Consider the following 23,562-nt stretch of genomic DNA (forward strand, 5'->3'; position numbering starts at 1 on the left):
TTCAGTGATATTATTCTCTGAGGACGTTGACGAAGGTTAGAGGTATTATCCTTTATTGATTTCTTTTATAAGATCTGGCAGCCGGAGATGCAGATAAACAGAAATAGAAAGTTTACTGAGGGAGGCTCATCTGAGATATGGATTGTGAAAAAGGGGTTGATCTTGCTGTAATGTGTTCCTAATATGTTTGTGTTCTCTAAAAACCCAGACTGGTTTCTGGGCACATATTACACTGATTTGTATGCAGAAACAATTGTAATCTAAGCAAACATGCCAGTGGAGAGTGGAGGGACTGAAACTATTTGGAGAGTAAACAACGAAGGAGAAAGACGGCAAGCAGAGGCAGTTGGTCCTTCAATTTGTTGGTGAGGAAGTAAAAAGCTGCCCAGAGCTGAACCAACAAACAGGCTCGCTCGATTTAAGAAGTGGCTGCAGTGACGACGACAAGACTGAGGTTAATTCTGACATCAGAGTAGCTTCCCGGTCTGTTAAGGTGAAAGAGCGAGCTTAGTTTACTTAAAGCAGAACAAAAGAAATTAAAGATCTGCCCCCCCAGGGAACCACATTCAGCTCTAAACATGGATTTGATCATGCAGAGGAGACTGAAGTCCTTTTATTTATAGGTTTGGCATGCTGTACAAAATTATGATAAAAACATAAAAAGTAACATTTGGCCCCAAAAAACATGTTGTAATTACAATTACAAATAGATCTCATCGTGAGCAGGTCGGTAATGATTACTTTTATGAGCAGCTTGACTACAAATCCTAAAAAGTCTAATCCGAGTCACGTTAGAGAAGTGCTGTGAGTTTCTGGTTTTCAAGTGCTGCACCCAAAAAAAAACATAAAACAGCACTGTGGATGCACCCGGTGACACTGAGCCACAGTTTGAAGTTTCTCCAGGGTTCATCCAACATCTGAGCCATGAATGTGATGATCAAAAAGGCATTGAGGCTCCTACAATACAGAAGAGACAATGATCTCGATGTGTAATACTGTAAAATTCAAACAAAAACATTAGCTCACCTCGCATGCCCAGAAATGAAGCCGACAGAATAATAACAAGTGTAGTCACCAGTGCTCTGGTTCAGGCGAGATCCCATCAACAACAAATGTAGTTCCACAAAAACATTACACAGCAATGTGAAATATCAATATGATATATTATCTGTAATTCACAATTTTGTAAACTTTTATTTAATGAGCAACAAAACCTCTTCTAAGACAAGCAAATGACTTTGGTGTTCTGCAGCTACAGGTTCAATAAAAAAGAAAGAAAATGTCCAAATATAATATTATTATTCAGCAAAAACTTTGATTTAAATCCCGAAGTCATCAGCCTCAGTGGTCACAGTGGTTCTTCATCACTAAAGAGAATCTGTTTGGACCACCCACTAAGGAAAGACACTGGTACATAACATTTCTCACTTCGTTTTATTTTTTTATCAGAGTGGCTATAAAGGGAAATATAAACCCAAAAAATATACTGTGTGTGATGGCACTGAGAGGAAATGTTGGTGTATAAATGTAAACGTAACCTGGAGGTCGGCCCATTTACTCAAAATGCAACTTTTTACATTTTATCTTACAGACACACGCAGAACTTTCCATAAAACTAGCGCAACAAACCAGCAACAACAAAGGTTTGGCACTGATTCGCTGCAGCTTCGCCAAGTCTATGAAAATTCTTGATCGGTTGAGAATGTGGAGAATGTGCAGAGCGGAGCAGAGTTTCAGAACAGCTCCTCCCCAGTGGGCAGACATGTCCACTAATGATAGAAACAATGGGTGAAGGCTCAGTCTGTGTTTCCCTCAGAAAAATCATGGATTTAGAGCAAAAAAAGAAAATAATGATGAAAACATGACTCTCGAAGGAGGTGTCCTTGATCTGTTGTTTTGTTTGTCCACTTTTTCTTTGCCGCTCTCTCGCTTGTTTTCCCGCGCTGTCATGAGACAAAACACTCAAGGCAATTTCACCACCACCACACAGGTGCCCGCCCGGCCGACGTTCAGAGGGACCTCCTACAGGAAGACAGAGAGGTTAACATGCAGCTTCTCATCTGAGACCGTCTTAAAAAATAAAAAAGCAAACAAATAGGAGAGTTACAGAGGCGAAGAAAGAAAAGCAAGCTGTAAAATATAGATGGCATTCGTTGACCTCAGCAGATTTATCTTCCTGACGGGCATTAAGTGGAACCCTGGTGTTACATGTGCAAGAACAACCTACAATCCCATTAAAATGTATCCAATTAAAATGTCAAAAGTTCCTTAAAACTAAATGTGCATTGCTGTATTTCTTATTTATATTAACACAATAGGGATTTCATTTAAGCCGAACTTACAAATTATTTAGTTTTGTGTCATTACCTCAGTCCACTCGTTGTTCTGTGCATCATAGGATTCAACAGTGTTCAAATACGATTGGCCGTCATATCCCCCCACAGCATACAGCCTGTCGCCCAGCAGGCACACACCCACTGCATCGCGGGGAATGCTGAGGGAGGACACAGTCGTCCACATGTCCGTCTTTGGGTCATACCTGTAAATGCAATTGTTTTGGTCAAATGGTTGTTTTTTGCATTATGGATGGTGAAGTCAAACCCCCTTATGTGCACTATAAATCACAGCTGTATGAATGGTCACCAGGGGGAACTCTTCGCAGCACTGTAGACACAGAACCAAATTGAAAGTTAAAAACAAAAGTGTCTCTGGAACAGCAGCTGGTGGACGCTGGGTCCACAGAGACCTGAACTCATCAGCGAGGGCAGAAAGCTGCTGCACACAAAAAAAAGTCCTTTGCACCAAGTTGGCCACTTCCATGAGGAAAGCAAAGACGCTGTGCGGGTCTAACTTTGTATGAATTCAATGAAATGAAGTTATTCAAATGTTTTTGTCATTTTTAAGCAAAATAACCAAATGCTTGCAACCTAATGTGTGGAAAATAATTATGAAATAGTGGATTTAAATAACAGATCCCAGCAGACTTAGGGAAACAGCCTTTATCACACGGATGTGGGACTGGATAGGAACTGATATAATCAAAATGAGGCAATTTAACAAACTTATTCCTCTGATTAAAATATTAAAAGTTCCAAGAACAATGCTGATGCATCAAATATTTTTAATCAAGTTTACAAAATTGCTTTGTGAGTCTATTTAACTCTAGGAATATTAAACATTATAAAATAAATTAAAAAAACAATATGTAACCATCAGAAAGTATTAAACATGCATCCTGTCAGTTATTAAAAGGTTCATGGATAATTAAAGAAGCAGCATTGATCGTGGGAAAACTACGTGCCAAATTTATTTGTGGGGGTTAAGAAAATTATTTGACCCGTTTCTATCTATCTATCATTAGTTCTGTGAATATAGTTCTTTATACATTTTCTTTATATTGATTTTATCCTTTTTATTTCCTATTTATTTTCTTTTCTTTAAAAATTGTTTCAAAGTGTGCTTTCTGATTCTCTAGATTCTTTCTGTTTGTTTTGAATGTCCTCGTCCAGCACCTTGAATCTACTTCTGTGTGTGAAATGTGCTTAGTAAAAAAAACTGCCCTACTGAGGAAGATTAGCTTAATTTTCTCAGTTCCACTTGCAAAATGGCATCAATTAGTTATTGAAAATTATTGTTGCACTGTATGGTTAAATATGAAAATAATGGAAAGCATATATATACACTGCATTCCTCCATTAACATATGTTATCTATATTGCTTATCCTTTGAGGGTCGCGGAGGAGCTGGAACCAATACTAGCTGATAGGGAGAGAGGTGGGGTACAACCAGTCCATCACAGGGCTCACACATGGAGACAAAAACTCCACACAGAAATGAGGAGAACGTGCAATCTCCAAACAGAAAGAGCTGTAGAGTTCAATTATTATTGCTGCGAGGCGCTCATCACTGCACCACTGTGTATTCTGAGCAGTGAATTACAAATGAAGGTTCTGTGCTGGTGTGTTATTTTACCAGCATACCCAGCAGATGGCGCCAGATACCATCAAATACAACCAAGTGTGGAAAATATGATCTCTTCAGTTTAGTATCAAGTATTGCAACACTGACAGGTCTGAAAATGCAGGAACAGGGTGGAGATCCCCAGGAGTTTAACTCTCCTTTGTTCTCATGAGAAAATAAGCAGCCACTCCTAACTGAGCTGGGCCAAATGCAATCCACAACAGCCTACCCAACGTTTGTGTGTGTGTGTTTTATTTCCTCTAGGGCAGAAGCGTTTACAGACCTCTCAACACAATCGGAGAGTCTAGAACAGTGGTTGGAGGCCGGGGCATCGTGTCCGCCTACAGCATACAGGAAGTTGTTGTATGTCGCCACACCCACACCTCCTCGCCTCTTGGCCATGGGCGCACACATGCTCCACTTGTTGGTGTGCGGATCGAAGCACTCCATCGACCTCAGGCACGAGCTGCCGTCTCGACCGCCGACTGCAAACAATCTGAGGAATGAAACAAAACGGAGTCAACATCTCCAGCGTTTGACATGGATGTTCAGTCCTGTTGAATAGAAGAGAAGCTGAACTCAGCTGTCAGATGTTTGTAAAAAATAGAGACAGAACATTGTCAACGTGACAGATTTTATAAGATACAGCAGCACACAGTGGATAGCATTTTTCAAAGGCCCTTTCCTTGAGTGTTCTCTGCCACAAAGATCACATCAGTATTTTAAGTGCATGTAGCTCACAGGCCCGACAGTAGGAAAGGAGAGGCGAGGGAAACAGTTTCCTTGTTGTCTATTTTTGACCTAGATGCAGAAATAACTCAGCATCGACTTTAACGCTGAATGCTGGATGCAGCCGAGCAGCAGCGGCCTCTTTTCTCCTTCAGCACACAGACATATTTAAATGAGACGGAGAGTTGCGTTATTTTTGCCTAATTTACTCTCAAACGGGGTTGTAAGGCATTAAACACGTACAAATATACAAAGTGTTTTGCTTTCATAGACTCCGCTTACACTGTATGAATTACCACGCTAATCAGAGGAGCTCTGTGCTGCTGCAGCCACACTGCAGTTCATCTCATACAGACCACAAGAAGCATTATGTTGTCAAACTATTACCAAACTAATGCTGCACTTCAGCCTCTCCTGGGCCCGTTCACATTGACTTAACCGAGCCTGTTCTACCGCATGCTCCATTCCAAATAACACATTGTGCCAAATATCTCTACAAACAAGGCATCTTTACAGTTATTGATTTTTAGATTTCTCATCATGTCAAATCGTATGAAAATGAACATGCAGATGATTAAATCTACTATCTGCATTTCTTTTTCAGTCTGAAACAGATTGTACTTGCAAGGAAAACATTTTTTCTTACACTGAATTTCACAAAAACACAAATTAAAGTTAGACAATGATTTCCTTGCTAAAACTAAACAAACTGCCCAAAACATGCAAGAGTGGGCAAGAACACTGGTATTGTTTGGTTGTTACAGTACTGGAATATGAACCTTTTTTGCATTTAAATAGAAAACTGAACCTCTTGGCACCCCCTTCAAAGTCATGCACCAACAGTAGTATTCCTTTTCGGTGTAAATTGCCTGTACTCTGTGCTTGTTGGGGCTTCACAAATACCAGTTGAACTCAACCTGAGGCAAGATTATATTTCAAAGCAGAAGAAAAGCAAATATAATTTGCCCAAAAGTTTAAAGTTGCACATTTCCTATCAGAAGGTTATGTTGACAATATTCTGGATGTCTGATTAAAACAAAAAGTCCAACCTACTTTCCATTGAGTGCTGTGACTCCCATGGTGCTCCGTGGTGTCGACATACTGGCCACGTAGTTCCACTGTCTGGCCTGCGGGTCCCAGCGCTCCACTGTGTTAAGATAGCTCCAGCCGTCATGGCCGCCGACAGCATACATGGGGCCCTCCAGCACGGCGATGCCTACAACAATGGATACAGGTGGTAAATGTTAGTGAGCAAAACCTATTGTTTGCTATATGGTTTTGGGAAAGAAGAAGAAAAGTTGTACCATTACATGATTTGAATTCTATAATTGCAAACAATCATGAACTGGGTAGAATCTAGAAGTACCAGAAATCTCACAAAATCTCGAGAACCTTTCATCTTTTCGACTTCACACTTGTAAAGTGTATTGTTACAGGTCCAAGGAGGTGCAGTGTTGAATTGGGTGTCACTAGGACACGAGATCTGTTCGGTTTTAATAAACTTTGAACAAACAGATGATCAGCGTTCACTGGCAGTGGCGGCTGAACCGCAAGACACATTGTCGATTATGACAACAGCTCCTGTTCGGGGTTCTGCTTCGAACTTCACTGAACTTCGAACAAACAGGTGAGCAGCTGTTGTGCATCAGCGGCTGCAGGGCGTCAGAGTCCAGCAGCATGTCTGTGCATGACCTGCCTCATTTACTGCAGGTCACTGTTACAGCCTTTACAAACAGGCAGGTTTACAACAGGCACTAGAGTATTTAAATTGTGTGTTTGTTCTAGTGTGTTTTTTTTATGAATTGACAGTTTGTGGTTCTGCTACAAAATCCACCTGTTTTGTAATGACTTATAATATTTCAAACAAAAATCAAAGCTACATAAAGAACCTCTTTGAAGCTAATGAAACAAAGATTTTTCAAACTCCCATCAAGACACATCCTGTAGGCAAAAGGAAATATAAACCACATGTTGGTCACAAAACTATTAAAATAAATGAAGTGGCATTTCCAAATCAAACATTTCCTTGTTTCTTGGAGAGGTATATTTCTCAGTTCGAACCGAGCCGACTGAGTCATAGAGCTGACCAAATCTTTTCCAAAAAAACAGGAAGACTATAAAATGAAATAAATAACTGCATTGTTATTCCTCATTCCCAAGCCACAGAGGAAAGTGGTTTTCATCAGTATCAAAGCAAAGGATGTTTTAACACAATGGATTTTTATATCACCACCCTTTATTTCCTTTTCGTGGGAGTTCAATTATTCCGAGGGAGCACGAGGGCGAGACCACATTCAGAGAACCTCGAATGACACAAAACATTCGGGCAAAAACAATTCGCATATTGAGGCTCGCTTATATTACTATACAGGGGTTTTGGAATAACTAAATAAATATTTTTCTTCTTTACCCGTAAAGCACACAGCAGGAAGGGGCCGTGCATGCAGGGATGTTGATAGACACTAAGCTCTAATATATCCAGACTCAGAATATTCACAGAACAAGCCAAGCAGAGAGAGATAGCTGCTACAGGAAAGATGAAAGACAACACAGGTAATCTGTACAGTGTGATCTCCTGGGCTCGCTGATACTTCCAACCACACGGGGCGAGTGAGCCGAACGCTTTGACAAGATCTTCCTGTTCTGTTACCCAGACTGTTTCAACTGTGAAGGAAAATGTCTCTGATATGAGATTTATTGGGTTGGGAAGGGTGAAGGAGAGTAGGGCCAGCACAGCCTGCCAAGCTTTGATAGGGGAAAGGGGGAAATATCAAAGGTCTATCTCAAAAAGACATGTGTAATTTTTTGTACAGCATGCCAACTGTGACCCCTTCTGAGCATGCATCCGGACAGTTCTGAGAAAAGAACTCCAGGAAGCACGACGGAGCTGAAACTTCAAACACTTAAATGATTGAAAGAACTGTATTTTATCATGAACACCGTCTGAAAACAGTAGTTTATATAATAATAATAATAATAATGATTGTGGACAGAAGTAAGGAAAGATTACAGGGTATGTACATAAATTTCCAACGCTTTTATGAGAAAAATTCTTTCAATGTATTACCTCTTTACTTTTGTGAAATAAGTGAAGTACAGTATGACACACTTACCTAGTCCATGTCTGTGTGTTGACATGGGCGGCATGGTGGACCACACTTTATTGATCGGATTGTAGCACTCCACCATGTTGGATGTTTTGAGTCCGTCCCTCCCTCCGACCACATACAGCTTGTCGTCTATCACCGCCACGCCAAACTGCAGCCGCCGTCCGTTCATCACTCCAACCTGGACCCAAGTGTTTGTCCGCAGGTCGTACTTTTCTATGGTGGTCGAACCTTAAACCACAGACACGTAAAGTATTATTATTCAGATAAGCTTGCGTTGATGTGTATCATTAGCAAATGTCTCATACCTTTGGTGGCATCCATCCCTCCCACAGCGTAAAGTGCTCCCACAGTGGACTTTCTAGGTTTGGTTCTGGGGCTCTGAAACATGGGTCGTCGCTCGGGCAGGAGATGGTACTTCATGGCCTCCATCAGCAGCTTTTGGCATTCCAGATCATCAGAGAACATCTTGTTGTTTTCAAGATCTGCAAGGAGCTACATTACAAGAAATCTGTCAGAGGGTTTTACTGTTTTAATGTTAATATGAAGAAAGCTTTAGATGGGATGTGATGCGATGGCGATCCAGAACCTGAGCTACATAGTTAATGATTTTATTCCAGAATAAAGACATCAGTCATCTCTGTATCTCTGTTACTTCAAAGATTAATCAATTTTCTAAGATAAATAAGAATATGTTTTATAAGACGGACTTGAATAAATACAAATTCCTCTCTTCAGATGGGGTAAAAGTCAGTCCTAAAAACGTTATTATAAAAACTGATAACATATTGTTTATTTCTCTGCAGCAAACCAACATATTTTAAACCATTTGTATTTAGGGAAGTAATCTGGATGCATTTTCTAAGCAGTGCATCACATTTTATTTTGGAAAACACTTCTTTTCAGATTTAGGTGACTTATCTCCATATACCCTTAAACCTGGGCTGAGATGTGATAAAGTAGTTTTTTATGTTTTATTGAATAGTCTATGTGACTGAAAGTTATACCTGTATGTATTGATCTTGTTAATCCATTTAGTTTGTATTAAATAAAAGACATTCCGAGACAATGAAAGACTTAGATCATGTCTTCCATTGATTTTTCATGCATAAAAACAATAACTTCAATGTTTTCCATCAATTTAAATAAAATAAAATATGCTAAACTATAACATAATTAGTTTGGGGAAATAATCTTTAAATAAAGCAGCACTTTTTAGTTTTTTTTAGATGTTCATACCTTATCTACAATACAGGCTTCTCTGTGTTTGATGTTATACACATTTGGATGACAGAGTAAAATATTTGTTCCTCTTAAAAACAAGACATTCATAAAAGATGAGTTTCAGTCAATAACAATTCAAACCAAGCTACAAATCTATGTCCTGACAGCGCACATAAAATGTCATGTGTTGCTGTCATGCTGCCTCTTTGATTTATCTCTGCGAGAGGAGAGTAATTTCACTTCAGGCACTAGAAAATGGGTTATTGACACTTTAATTGGCAACTATTTTGATATTCAGTGAATCATTAACGTTTTTTTCAAGCAAAACCTATTTTTCTCCCACTTCACAGTGTGTAACCCTGATTGTACCTTTTTTTTAAGGCACCATCTCCATAATCTCACCTGTGGAGGAAGAAGAGGCAGGCGGATGTAGGCGAGCAGGACGCCGAGCTCCTTCTGTCGATGCTGCACATCGTACCGCACCCACATCATCAAAGCCTGGAAGATGGTCTCCTCGTCGGGAACGTTGATGTCATCGCTGGAGAGCAGCTTAACAATCTCAGCCGTGGGGAGCAGCAGGAACTCTTGGTTCTGAATGACCTCCAGGAAGTGTTCCTGGAACATGGGAGACATGGAGGAGGCAGATAATCATCAGTCATTAACCGGCACCCTGTGTGTGTGTGTGTGTGTGTGTGTGTGTGTGTGTGTGTGTGTGTGTGTGTGTGTGTGTGTGTGTGTGTGTGTGTGTGTGTGTGTGTGTGTGTGTGTGTGTGTGTGTGTGTGTGTGTGTGTGTGTGTGAGGGCAACATGTCACAAGGGCAGAGAATTGTTGAAAAATGAATCGGAGGAGATAGCTGATGCCAATTTAGACGTCTCTATCTACAATTTCTAACATAACTGATCCCCTCTTGAAATTTTGGAGGTAGAGATGAAGCTGTCATCTGCTTCACTTAGCTCATGAAATCAAATGATCCGCACAGCAGCCAGCTACAAATCAATCCGGCATAAAGCATCTTGAAAACAGCCTCTTCATAAGCTAATAAACCATTTTTGCTGCTGATCACATGGCACTGCTGAGCCTTTATAAGCCGTTTAATGAGAAACAGATAGGCACTGCACACCAGCATTACCATTACGCCAACATGGTGTCCAGCTCCAAGTTTTGTGGAAGCTGTTCTCTATTGCTTTCCTAAAGATTGATATTCCACTTACTGGCTAGAAGCCCGGGCGATATTACAGCGCTGCATGGCTACCTCCTCAAGGACATTGTCTCTTCCTGTTCCATTAGAGAGGATGCTATATAAAACACCCTCCCTCCCCTCCAACTTTATGGTATGTCCAACATTAAAACACATGAGACACATACATGCAGAGCAATCTATGGGTGTCATCACACCCTGATTCATTTCTAAATGAGACGGTCCACCATTAAACATTAAGCTCCCAGAATAACTTTGACAAATCAAGCTCTCACTCTGGAGTGGATGCTCCACAATTACGCAAAACAAGCGCGTTATTGATCATCAACCTGCAGCAAATTACAGTGACTTGGTCCGATCTATTACGAGACCAGGTTTCAAGAGCTTAGTACAGACAGGCTTAATGAAATGAGGGACATCTATTGATCTGTTGTGGTAATGCTGAGGGGGAAATTCCACCAAAGTCTTTGACATTGCTTGAGACCAATTATTTGTAATTACCCACCCGGAACAGAGGATGAAGAAATTGAAAGCTCAACGGAGTTTCATAAGCATTTAAAAAATGTGTTTTCAAATACTGGCAAACTCATTGCAGGGCAAACTGCTTGGAAAACAGGATCAGCGGGAGAGGATACATATTGATTAAAGTGGTGCCAAAGACTAATTGTGTAATAACAGTGTTTTCTGAAGTGAAGCAATGCTGATGTTTAATCAAAGTGGGGGGGCTGGGAGAATTACCTTTCGAGAACTTTTCCATTACCATCTAATTTGAAGAGGTGCAAAGGGACAGACGACTTCATCTGGTTAATTCCAAACATCCTGCAGTATTTGTTGAAATATTTTATCTAATATCATAATTGTATCATGTTATCAAAAATTATAAATAAAAATATACCAATCATTAAAAACCGGTAACTGGATTTAATGTTGTGGCAGACGAATGTATTTTTTTGATTAGCCATGAAACCATGGGAAATAATTGAATCTAGAAAATAAGGTTAAATCCTATTACTGGTGATTCAGACTGAATTCTTTCAAAACAGGCCGCGGATAAACACCCATCTGCAAAAACATTGAAAACCAGTGGCTGGTTTTGCTGTGCTGGCTGCTCTCTATTGCTGAAAAGATGTCCTGTCAACTCAAACAATGAAACCTTACATTTTCATCCAGTGCAACATGAAATGGGCGACTTTTTCATACAGGAAAAGGATGTCAGAGACAGATCTTGGCTGCCACTCTCAACCAGGAAAAACACGCTTATCAAAACCCAACTCGTTCCGCTCAGAACCCAGAGGATGGACTTCCAGGAAGCCCACCGCTTTCCCTGCTCGTTACTGAAGTGACTGAACAGGAAGTTGGCCCTCTTGTGCAGTTTGATGATTAGATTAACCTCCTGGTCCTGGATGGGGCTCTGTGTAAACAGGCTGAGCAGATGTCCTTTAGGAGATAAGGCCCTGCTTGTGCTGTCCCCTACGCTATAGGCCGGCAAGACGCTATCTGACAAATATGTGCATGAATCTTAATCCGATGCAAATTTTCCTCACAGAGATATATAGAAATCACATTTCCACGAGGCTGGCGGTTCAGTAATCAATGTTGTGCAAGGAGGTATCTCTTACTGACAGCCATATAACTAAATTAGATGACGTTCGAGCATGAAACTATTCAATTTCTATTCAAATGTGCCCATCGCTCATTTCCTCGCTGAAATTAGATGATATAAATAACCAAGACACCAACAGTTCTTTCCTGAAAGGTTATGACAGGTTATTTTAAATAACTAATCTCCACACAGAGGATACCCCCAAATACTACAATGTGTTGTGAACAGTATATCCATCCACGACATCATCTATAAATATTGTATCTACTGACTGAACTGACAAAATAACAGTGGTTGTCACGGAGGGTATGATAAGAGTTTTTGTGTTTCGACTGCTCCACTGATGAGTCAGTACAGCAGATCACAACACTAACACTTGATTTGCCCAAGGAGCAGTGCTCAACCCACTCATTGGCCTTTCAGCAAAAACATACTTTTACCAAATTACTTATATTTCCTTGTTTTTGCCAAAAGTTATGTTTCTTTTATCCTTTTCTTTGCCCTTACTTTTAAATGAGGTTGAATTGTTAGAGCTGGTTTCATATTTTTGTTTTTGCAAACACTTTGTAGCATCCGCTCTGAAATCAATTGTATTATTATTATTATTATTAATATTAATATTATTGTTATACCAACAAGGTCGTTGTCACCTCTCACCTGTCGTGAGGGTATAATCTGAGATGTGAGAAAAATATTATTAAGTTAAGTGTTGAGATTGGACCTTATTTTCGTTCCACTACTGTGTCTCCTATCTGCTGTGGTCTCTCTGTACTCTGAGAGTTCAATTCTTTATTACAAAATAAATAATGTATCCCAACCAGCCATGTAAATGTAAACATGTTTGCCTCCTACCATGGTGTAGTGATGAGCCACATTGAGCAGGTCCACGCAGCCTTGGGCGTCTGCGAAGGAGCGTATTCCCAGGCAGTTGGAGGGATGAAGCTGTTTCATCAGAAAGTTACAGCAGACCTGGATGACTTGAGGAAGCTGGAGGAGACAAGCTGCCGCCAATAAACTCTCAATGGTCTCCTCTTTCAGCTCAAGGACACCTGCAATATCGGGACAGGAAAAATGCCTCTTAAAGTTATGTAGCCGTAAATGGGTAACACAGCGGTGGGAGTATATAATCAAGGCAATGGTAAATATTTGCACTAAAATTTAATTAAAAAACATGTAGATTTATGTGGAATGGTTTCTCGTCAGAGTATTTGAAAATATTGTGATAATTGATATTCAGATACACAGGGCAGGGGGATTTATCAAAGGGCAATTTGTCTGGTAAAATAAAGTCGTGTTATGTTGAAGTGCTACCAGGTCGCTCAGCCCAATGATGAATTGCCTTATTGATTCGTTTTAATAACGCTGGATTTCAGAAGTCTCATAACGACTTACAAGAGCTAGTGAACGTCTTTATGAGCACTCACCAGTGTATGCGAAATGAACCAGAGATCTGAGCGCCTCGGGATCCACTCCCTCCATCTTGATCTCCTCCTGCTTGGCCTCTCTCACGTCGCTGGTGAACATCGCCGCAAAATAGTCCGACACAGCACTCAGAACCAATCTGCCATACGGAAAACATCCCGGATTAATGCTCTTGTACTGGACATTAGTTAGATTGTATGTGGGAGACCTATACATACTGACTATCTAAAGTGATTAGTGAATCAATCATAAGAGAGAGGGTGTCTCTTCACATTATCCCCTAAGTGTGATAATTCCAAGCACCACAGCCGCTCGTGTGCTTTTGCACTTTGCTAGGTCACTGTGAGATATTGAGTAACTTACTGCTCACCCACACGTTCTGTATCATTCCACTTTGTCAGAGTATGATGAATGAAATCACCCCACAGACTCCTGCTTCTTGTTACGTTAACTCATTTGTCTTGCTCGCATAGCACAGCGGCTGAATCATGAAGGAGAAATGAGATCATATGGCTTCACAGGGAATTGAGATCAAGTGGCACAGTCCAACAGTCTACCACCATTTGCATAATCTATTGGTTTCTAATATTTTCAGACACATTATACGCGTTATGTAGGTAGTGTTTCTCTCTGTCGCAACGATTACTCAAAATCTACTGAACCAATGTCCAGGAAATAGTTTTGGAGGGTGGAGCATCAATCAAGGAAGAACCCATTACATTTTGGAGCAGATCCAGGATTTTTTTCACTTTCTTTAACATGACGTGATAGACGGTTAGCCGTGGTGGAAATATGTGCTCTCTAAGCGCCCCTTTAGTTGTGTTGAAGATTATTTTTAATAGATCAAATTGCTAAAACCTCCAGTGGCTCACACTGACCCACATTAAAGCATTGACAAAATGATCCAGACCCTTCTTTGTAGAGGCCCCTTCTGCAACAGCTGTAAGTCTGCTACGAGCTTTGCAGTTCATCCCATTCTCCCGTGCAGATCCTCTCAAGCTCCCACAGATTGGATGGGAATCGCCATCTTCCACAGATGCTCTGTGCGGTTTAAGTGTGGGCTTTGGCTCGGTCACTCAATGACGGACTGAGACTTGTCCTAAAGCCAGTTCAGCCCTGTACTGGCTGTAAGCCTATGTTTTGGGTGAGTGTCATACTGAGAGGATGTGAAGAGAGGGTAAGCTTCCTTCAAAGATCTTCCTGCATTTAGTTGCATTGCATCACGATGCTGCCACCACCATGCTTCACCTTGGGGATGGTATCAGCCACATAATGAGTGGTGCTTGGAGTTTACTAGAAAGAATTCTTAGAATATTGCCCGAAGGGTATTTTTTTTCGTCAAACTATGAATTGTTCTTCCTTCAATTGCCATTGGGCAACCTCAAGGCAAGATGTCATCTGAGTTTTACTCAAAAAATCCTTGAATCTCTCTAAGAACAGACAGAACAGGCTGAAAAGCCAATTCAACAGAACAGTCCTGCAGAGAGCAAACCTGTATTTCTCAATTACAGAGGCCACTGTGGTCCTGGCTACACAACGCTTTAAAAAATGTGATTCCTGTCACACCAAAGTAGAATTTGACCATGGAGGTCTGCAGAAACTTCACTGGTTTTTCTGGCTTGTTGTTTTGTCCTGTCTTGCAATGTAAATTGTGGGGCCAAATATGTGCTATATCTTAACTATGTCAGTGTTTTCTCAACAATGATTAAAGCAAAGAGGATGTCCTTGATCACAGAGTCTGAAAGCTTTTGTAAACTATGGCACTCAGTTGAGTGCTTACATCCACCATGAAACCACATTTAACATCAATACATCTGGGTTTTTATTTGAAACTGCAGGAAATTGCACACACTAATAAATATCAATCCCCTAAACATGTCTGTTTTTTTTTCATTAAGAACCATGAATCATTCTCAGGGGATTCAAGGAAAATGTTGAAAATCTCCCTATGTCGCAATATTTACAAAAGCGAGTTTTTATAAATTCCTGAATCTGCCCATTTATCCAGACTCACACCAAAATTTACTGGATTCTTAGTTTTTGTGGTTTTGTTGAAATATGTTCAGTTGTTTCTCTGTAATTTTGATCACAAACAAAAAACAACAAACAGGCAGGGGGAGAAAACATAACCTCCTCAGCGGAGTTAAAATGATATTTCATTTTATGGTTTTCAATGATGTTTTTTAAACAGCAAAAATGTCTTAGAACATTTGACATTGCAGGTTATTGAATGAAGACTGCAGTGTAGAAATTCCCATGTACTCATTTAAAATTAATCACTTTCAACACTTCCACACAGTAAAGAGTAAATTTATTATATTGTGTGTAATGTATTATGTCTATACATCATCCCTGCTGTGCTTGGTTATGCTCTGTGAGCAAATATAAAACGGCACTGAGACAGGCAGTCAGAGAACTGTTCATTTCACCCAACTAGGTCAGTGACTGATACTTTTCTCCAGCTCTCTCTGTGGAGCCTTCTGGTTTCTGTTTCAGGAGTCTGGGTGAACAAAATGCGCCGGCGTACAAGTGCCTGCGTTCGGTGTACACGATGCTTCTCAGCATTCAGCGGATGTTGTGCAATCACATCAATTTAGCCATTCAACCGGGGAACTGGATGGCCAAATATTGACAGCTCGTGTAGCGGATCACAGTGTTCGTCCTTGTATCAAATGTACAGTGGGAATCAGGAAGGGCTGAGGTGAATTTAGATTACAGCAGTGAGCATTGTTTACGTGCAAGTGAACACCGGGTTTGCGTATCTATCAACTGTAAATCAGAGGAATCTGGCTTTGCATTTCAAATACATAATAATTTATTCACCAATATGTGAACTGCTGCCCAGACCACCGCCTTAATGTAACTCTACACTAAAGCTGATGCAAGCGTGATTAACGCAATCAAAGCAGGCAGAAGTGCTAGCACCGACCTGTGAGCCGGTATCTTGTGATCCCCCGCTATCAAGAGGACATCACACAGCTGCTTGTGCTGCAGGTACGTCTCCATCTTCCGGAACGTCTGCTCTGCGTGGTTGGTGGCCTGGAAAAACTCATCTGAGGAGTTGGTGTTCATTCTGGAGAAGGTGCTCAGAACCAACCTGGAGGGAAGGCAGAGAAAAGAGATGTAGTGTGATTAGAAAATAACAACTAAAGGGATTAACCCTGTCTGTGTTAATGTAAGATTAATGCTAGCATCGTAGCTCCTGTGCTTCTGAATGCACATTTTTCCTGCTCTCTGAACATTTCAGCATTTCACCATCAGGTCCCAAATCCTCCTTCAATAACTCTTCTGAACACTACATGAGTTTTTTTTATTCGCCCTTTACTATTCAATTTAGACATAGAAGTTTGTAAACAGTAAATGAGGCGGCTGTGGTTCAGGAGGAAGAGCAGGTCGGCCACTAATTGGAAGGTCTGCGGTTTGATCCTCGCCTCCTCCAGCCTGCATGTCAAAGTGTCCTTGAGCACGATGGGAAACGCAGTATGGAGGTGTGTTTATGAGTGAATGTGACTCATGGTGTAAAGTGCTTCGTCGTTAAGACCAGAACATTGCTATGCGGTCAAATTTAAACTGGGGAACAACAGCCTCACTTGAAGAAACGGAGAGAAAAAAAAGTGACAATACAGGTGAAATAGATAAGAAAAGATTAATTAAGGAAGACAAAATAATTCAACTCATTATTTATTTCTCTAATTTTTCGTCCTCTTTGGCCAAGTATGAAATAAAATAAATTATGGAGCTGTACACAGTAAGATAAGCAATGAAATTGTTGAGGACACAAAAGAGCTTATTCAGACACGTGGCTCTTCTCCTCTATTCTCTGCGGTGAATCTGCATCTTTCTCTAAACTGAAATTAAAACTGTTAAGACTAAACTCCGTACATAAGTGGATAACCAAGCTCTTCAATCCAATGGGACAAGCAAGCACAACAATGGATGCAACAGCTTCCCAGACGGAATTTCCCTGTGAGTGTGCGTGCATGCCTTTGTTCTTGTGTGCGTGTGTCTGCATATCTGTGTGTGCACATGTGTTGTGCTAAGAAGCCTGTTCTCTCGCTGCACTGTGGCAAGGCTGGTTCTCCGTCCCCAAAGGCTGCTAGATTACATGCTGTTTTACAGGCATCCAAGTAATCCCTCAGACTCGTGGCAAATAATGCGGCCCAGTCACTCTGGTGTCCTTCACAGAGCGAGTCCGCTCATTGACATTTAGGGTTGTTTGCTACGCCACATAAACAGACCCGAGCCGTCTCTCCGAGGGAATTTACTGTCGGCTCAGGGTGCCTCTGCTGCGTGAGCACTGATAGCGCCCGAGAAAAAATGTCACTGCTATTTAAAGAGACACTTTATGTCCTCGCTCATTACCGCTCATACGCTGATATGAAAAACTAGTAAAGATAGTTACAGATACGTCAATACAAATGAACTGAAAAGCCTGCAGTGCTTGGGAGCAGAATAAATAGACACATATACTGCGAGCAGGCAGGGTGGAGGGGATGGTGGCCCGTATTGACGTCCTGATTAACACACTATTATACAGTTTTTAGCCAAGTGTGTGACTTTCTCTGATTTGATTACCAAAAGCGAAAACATTTTCCCTCTGGGAATTCTTTATATTGCTCTCCAGTCACTGCAGTATCCTATAGTCTAATCTTTACCGGGAGACTTTATGCTAAATGCATGAGTAATTTATTGCCCTGTCAGGGTAATTCCCCACTGACTCTGGAGTCTTGGAGAGGAACACCAAACAAGACTGAATAAGCAATGGGCCATTAAACTGAGATGCATTGCCTTTGTATTGGCTCCTGGGCATGCTGTACGGATTTTTCATGTCTACCAATCTCTCCGACACTAATTGCTTTGGTATCACATTCTAGGGAGCAGTAAATTTCTGTGAGGTGTATGGTTCGCATTCTGTAGTGGGTCGGATCATCAGAGGTATAGCCCAATTTTATTGAGGCACTAAAGCCCCAGAGCACCTTGCTTCTGAGAAACTGCTGAAGGGACGTTGCTATGCATCGCATAGAACCAAGCAATTCAATACGAGACACAGGAGGGCCTATGGATCTACAAACTATTAGAATGGGCCTATGAGAACCATGAGAAGGCAAATTAACCAAACAAAATAAACTTGAATAGAGTCTTCCTTTATCCTACACATCAGATTTCCACCAGTGAGAACATATCATCTGAAGTCTTGTCACTCGCTCCTCGCACCTTCCCGGAGCTTTCGCACCTCAACGTAACTAATTGGATCCCAAAGAAGAAGCCACATCTTCAACTAACTCTGCTGTGCAGGTGAAACAGACCCTATGCAGCTTATTTTCTTGCTGTGTTGTCAAAACTGGACGACTATTTTAAGGGTGTCTTTGATAAAATCCATGTATATTTTAAAGCAAAAGTTAAAGACAATCTCAGGTTTCTTGTTCCTCATAGACCAGAGTGCAAAAAAAGTGCAACACAACAAACAACATAAGCAACAGAATAAGACAATGAAGGTTGGGTGTGTTGCGTGTGATAACTGGTGATTAAAGTGCACATCCACATGTAAACAGTAAAACGTAGCCATGTTTGGCAGAATTAATTATAAATAAATAATGGATTCAAATCTGAGAATAGAACTGTGGTTAGTAATGTATATAACCCAATATGTTGATTGTTAATTAATGATCAAATATTTGATCAATTAATAATAAATACACAATATATGCATAGTGCAATGTCCCTGTACCAATCTAACTGCATATATAGATGAAAGTACTAGCATATATGTTAGTAAAATAGTAATAGAGAAAACTGTAATTGTATTTATAACATTATGTAGTAAAGATATTATAAGTATGTTATTGTGTATCATAAGTATAATATAGTATTATGCTAAACTACTATATTACGAAAATTTGAAAACAATTATAACAATAGTACTAAAAACTTTGATACATATGCAAATAATAATAAATATAATTAAGAGTGATAATAGGTGTTATAGTTGTGATGATCGGTCGGTGTCTAGTGCAGGCTTGTCCATTGAAATGTCCTGTGTGTGTGTGTGTGTGTGTGTGTGTACAGGCTGTTTAAGAGTCTGACAGCTTAGGGGAAGCAACTGTTGCAGAACGTCATACTGCTGGTTTTGATGCTGCAGAACCTGCGGCCTGATGGCAGTGCGACAAACAGTCTGTGTGGGGGCTGGAGAGGGGGAGAGGGGGGTGGTCCTCCATGAATGAAGAGGCTGTGTGTGCGCAGCTTGTCTGTAAAAAATATCCTGGATAAGAGAGAGAGGGTCATCAAGGTCTTTCTCTCTCTCTCCTCTTTATATTACTATCAGTAACATGTAGGAAATGCATGATATTACAGGGGACCTACTTAAAAACATCCTGCTTAATGTCCTTCCCTGCGTTCCATCTGCCATAATCAAGTTCTCACTGTGCTGACACTGCCCTCTCAGATGAATGGTTATACGCTTCAAGATGTGCTTTCGTCAGCCCAGATTAGCCGCTGGCTGTAAAAGTTATGAGTCAGACGTGTTGCAGAGAATCCCAGTCTTATTCCAAGTAGTTTCAACTCCTTCCCTCTGTGAGAGGGAAAGTCGTGCAGCCTGACCCGGCCAAATGGGAAATGTCTCTTTCAAAATGGATTGTAACATCCATTTATTCCTGAAGTCTGCTGTGTAGCCCGGGTCGGGTTGAGAATCCAACAACTATGACAAAGCCTCGTTCAGAGTGTGCCAAGTCCATATATTCCATGAGATCTTTATGGCTCCGTACTTTGACAGGTGTTGTGCTGCCATTCGGCTTTGTGCGGAGAGAAATACGTACACTGACAGTAATCACTTGATCCCGGCACAGAGACTGAAACGATAACATTGCACAAAAAACAATTTTCCTCTCTGCGCTTTTCCTCAACAAGGCTTACGACAGACATTCTGCTTCTGATGCCATTGTCGCGCTGGACACACCTATCTAATATTGATAATGCTGGAGGTAATGTAACTGCGTGCAGGACCAGTGCCTTTTGGAATCTGCTCCAAATGTGGCCAGCGGGCCCTTTGTGTGTGAGAGTGCAGTGGAAAAATTGGCACGGCTATTAACGCAAAATGAAATATTGCCTTCTTATAGCTTTTACCCTCAGCCTTTACTGAGAGAGCGGTGAAAAGAAGTGGAGAAGTTCCTGTCAGCATAATGTCTGCGAGCAGGTAATGAACATCGCAGGTGGGTTACTGATTCATGTTTTGAATATTAAGGAACTACACCAAGAGGGGAGAAATCTGGCTCAGTGAAAATGAAAAATTATGAGTGAAACGATGCTTTTCTTTTATGATTTCAATTCTGCGTAATTAACTTGCACATATAAGTGAGATATCTGTTTAAAGCCATGCGGAATACTGTGCTATGTGACATGAACATATTTCAAAATAGAGGCTGCGCTCTTAAAAGAATGGTTAATTTTAAAGGTGTAGTAAATTCTAATATTATAAAATATAACTATATTTTATTGTGATTTTAAGTCCTTCTTCATAGATTCACTTACATCACCAAGCTTTGCATTTTTATTCTGAGAAATGTAGTGTACGGTGTGTGTGTGTGTGTGTGTGTGCGTGTGTGTGCGTGTGTGTGTGTGCGTGTGTGTGCGTGTGTTTGTGTGCTTTGGGGATTGGGGGCGTCCTGTAAGTGAAAAATGTGCAGATCTTTGCAGAAAGCTCCTCACTGCTTTGCTGATGGCAGGTTAACTCGCTTAGTGCATGAGACTGTTGTTGTGTTGTCCATAATTAATTTACGACTGATGTTAGTGGGTAAACAAATTAATCCACAACACTTCAGTGGATGTTTACAGATCCAAATATGTAGATCCTGCATGTTGTTTGTCTATCTAGCTAGGCATTAAACTTTAAAGCTTAAATGTCATAATATTTGTCTGGTTGAATTATTTCTCAAATTATTCTACATGCTATTATAGTAATCCCATCATGATTGTCTTTCGATGCAAATTACTGAATGTGAGCCTCAAGACACTGGTGAACTAAGTCATGACCCCTTCATGATTCATAGAAAATTCATAATTGGTTCCATTTGAGGGGGAAAAAATACCAATCATCATTTGACCAGAAATAAATAATAAATCCAACGTGTCATCCTTCTCACTGCTGAAAACTGGATGTTTTGCTTCCATTTCCCTTGTGTACAGAATGCTGATCTGGCCAAGTTAAAGAATCAATTACATATGATCACAAAATCTCCTAATCCTCTGGGATACATTGCAGAGATTACCACGGATCTCCTGCATTTTGCCGTTTGCAGCATCTTAAAGACGCCTCCGCTGCACGAATCACATGCAGACCGAGACCCTCTAAGCCTTGTGGTGTTATGAGCCATCCGACAAATATCTGAATTACTGCTGTTGACAGGGGGGGAAAGGGGGTGGTGGTGTTTCTTTTTCCAAGGTGGTAGAGAGAGAATTGAGATATCATTCAAACTAACAGCCCGCTGACTCAAGCCTCTGTTAGTGTTTATGTGGGAGAGGTCAGGGTTTCTATTCCACTCAGGTTAACTTCTGTCGTATATTCTCTGCCCACAATGGGCAGAGGTTATTTGGATGAGAGTCGGGAGGATAGCACAAACACACAGTTTACAGCATTGGGATTAAAGGTTGGAAACAAAAGATGTTATATCCTATTTGATTTAACAGCTCTGTATATACAGTCTAGTCTGTTGGATGAGAAAGGTTCATTATATTCAGGGGGAGGCATCTTAGAATGAGAATAATTTCACCAGCATAGACCAGGATATAAAGGAGTTGCTGCCTTTTTGAGTTATCTCTAATAGTCACGGCACCCACACAGGTTTTAAAATGTGCTACTAAACATAATTAACTACATTTAATAGAAAAACATTTTATCGGCTCAAGGTTTGAAGTTTGATTTCCTGCCACAGAAACACCAGATAACTAATGATTTATCCTTATTATCCTATAAGTATAAAACTTCACATCTTACGCCCACATGTTAGCATGAGATATAGTTTTTTATTGACTCTGCCACTTAGATGAGACGGATTGACAACAATCTTGAACACTAATAACAGAAGTGAGAAACCAAATCAATGAAAACATGGAAGAAACGGATGGGACAGATTTGCTGTGCACATTATGTGAATGAAAGTAATCACTGAAGGGGGCATGCACCACCAAATGACTGACACGTCTTTTTGAGGCAACAGAGAAACGGCTAAAAAAACTTTTGTATATTTCACAGCCGGCAGAGCTCATTTCTGGAGCCAGCCTGAGGGATAGTGACAAATTACGTGTCAAAGATTTATGATGTGAGACGTAATAGGGCCACCCAGCTGGTGAAGTAGATGAATGTGCATATCTCAGTGACATCCACACATCTGCTTAGCCGCTGATGAACATGAACAAGCCATGACACAGTCCCTGACCTAATTCGCTGTGCAGCTACGTACGTACTACAGTGAATGTCCATACGTTATTTACAGACATGAATTGTCCACAGGCTTGCTGTTGGAGCCACTGAATAATCAGACAACACTGATTCTTTAGCCTAATTTACTTCATTGATTTATTGAGATTGTCTCAAAACATTGTGCAAAACAGATTAGGTAGGAGAAAAAGAATCAAACCCCTTAAAATGTATTTCCAATCAGATTTAATTTCTGACAGTCAAATTCAAAAGAAGGAATCGCTACAATCCAGTACATCTGAGACAAGGATATATTTTATTATCCAACAGAGAAGAACCATTTAATAATTCAGTATCATTGTCAAAAGGATGATGGCCGCGTTGTATTTTACATGGCCAGCATGAACTCAAGGTCCCCCTGAGAGCTAGAGAGTTAGACAATTTTACTGTAAGGCACATCTTTTATGAATGCTCTTTTCACACATAGGGACCCCAAACATGAACATCTGCCAATTATCCCAACACGGAGAGCAGAGAATTGAGCCGATTCCGAAACTGCATCTTAACTCAGAATTATTCATGTGCTGTTCAGGGAACCCAACCGTCCACTGGCCCTGGCCTTTATTAAGTGCACATTGACACATTTTTGGCTGTATATAGGTAGAGAGTGGTTATTTACGATTGTCTGTTAAATCACAGCGAGCTCTCTTTATAGAACAAAGGGGGACAGGTTCACTTTCGCTGTTCACTTCATCACCAGCTGTATGGGGCAACAACACGCAGGAATCAGAAGAGCTTAAAGGAGCAGTCACCTCAGAATGTCACAGACAAGATAAAAGGAGAGCTGGTCTTTTCATCCTTGATGTGGAATGATTCTAGTGTTCTGCCAGACAGCATCCGTACGCACAC

The 23,562-nt window shown here is 40.7% G+C and overlaps 1 protein-coding gene across 2 annotated transcripts in view; it reads right to left on the bottom strand.

Moving 5' to 3' along the window:
* Positions 1-613: 613 nt before the first annotated feature.
* The window catches only part of klhl4 (kelch-like family member 4), a 28,137-nt gene continuing 5,188 nt past the window's right edge, over positions 614-23,562 (bottom strand). For both annotated transcript variants that reach the window (XM_061079585.1, XM_061079584.1), the window contains 10 exons: positions 16,174-16,341; positions 13,247-13,383; positions 12,675-12,871; positions 9,423-9,635; positions 8,105-8,291; positions 7,803-8,027; positions 5,743-5,905; positions 4,244-4,456; positions 2,368-2,539; positions 614-2,022 (listed from right to left, as the gene is read on the bottom strand). In XM_061079585.1, coding sequence (XP_060935568.1) covers positions 1,963-2,022; positions 2,368-2,539; positions 4,244-4,456; positions 5,743-5,905; positions 7,803-8,027; positions 8,105-8,291; positions 9,423-9,635; positions 12,675-12,871; positions 13,247-13,383; positions 16,174-16,341 — 1,735 coding nt within the window. In that variant the 3' untranslated portion in view covers positions 614-1,962. The remainder of the gene's footprint in view (positions 2,023-2,367; positions 2,540-4,243; positions 4,457-5,742; positions 5,906-7,802; positions 8,028-8,104; positions 8,292-9,422; positions 9,636-12,674; positions 12,872-13,246; positions 13,384-16,173; positions 16,342-23,562) is intronic.

This window comes from Limanda limanda, chromosome 10, assembly GCF_963576545.1.
Source record: "Limanda limanda chromosome 10, fLimLim1.1, whole genome shotgun sequence".
Taxonomy (NCBI): Eukaryota; Metazoa; Chordata; class Actinopteri; order Pleuronectiformes; family Pleuronectidae; genus Limanda; species Limanda limanda.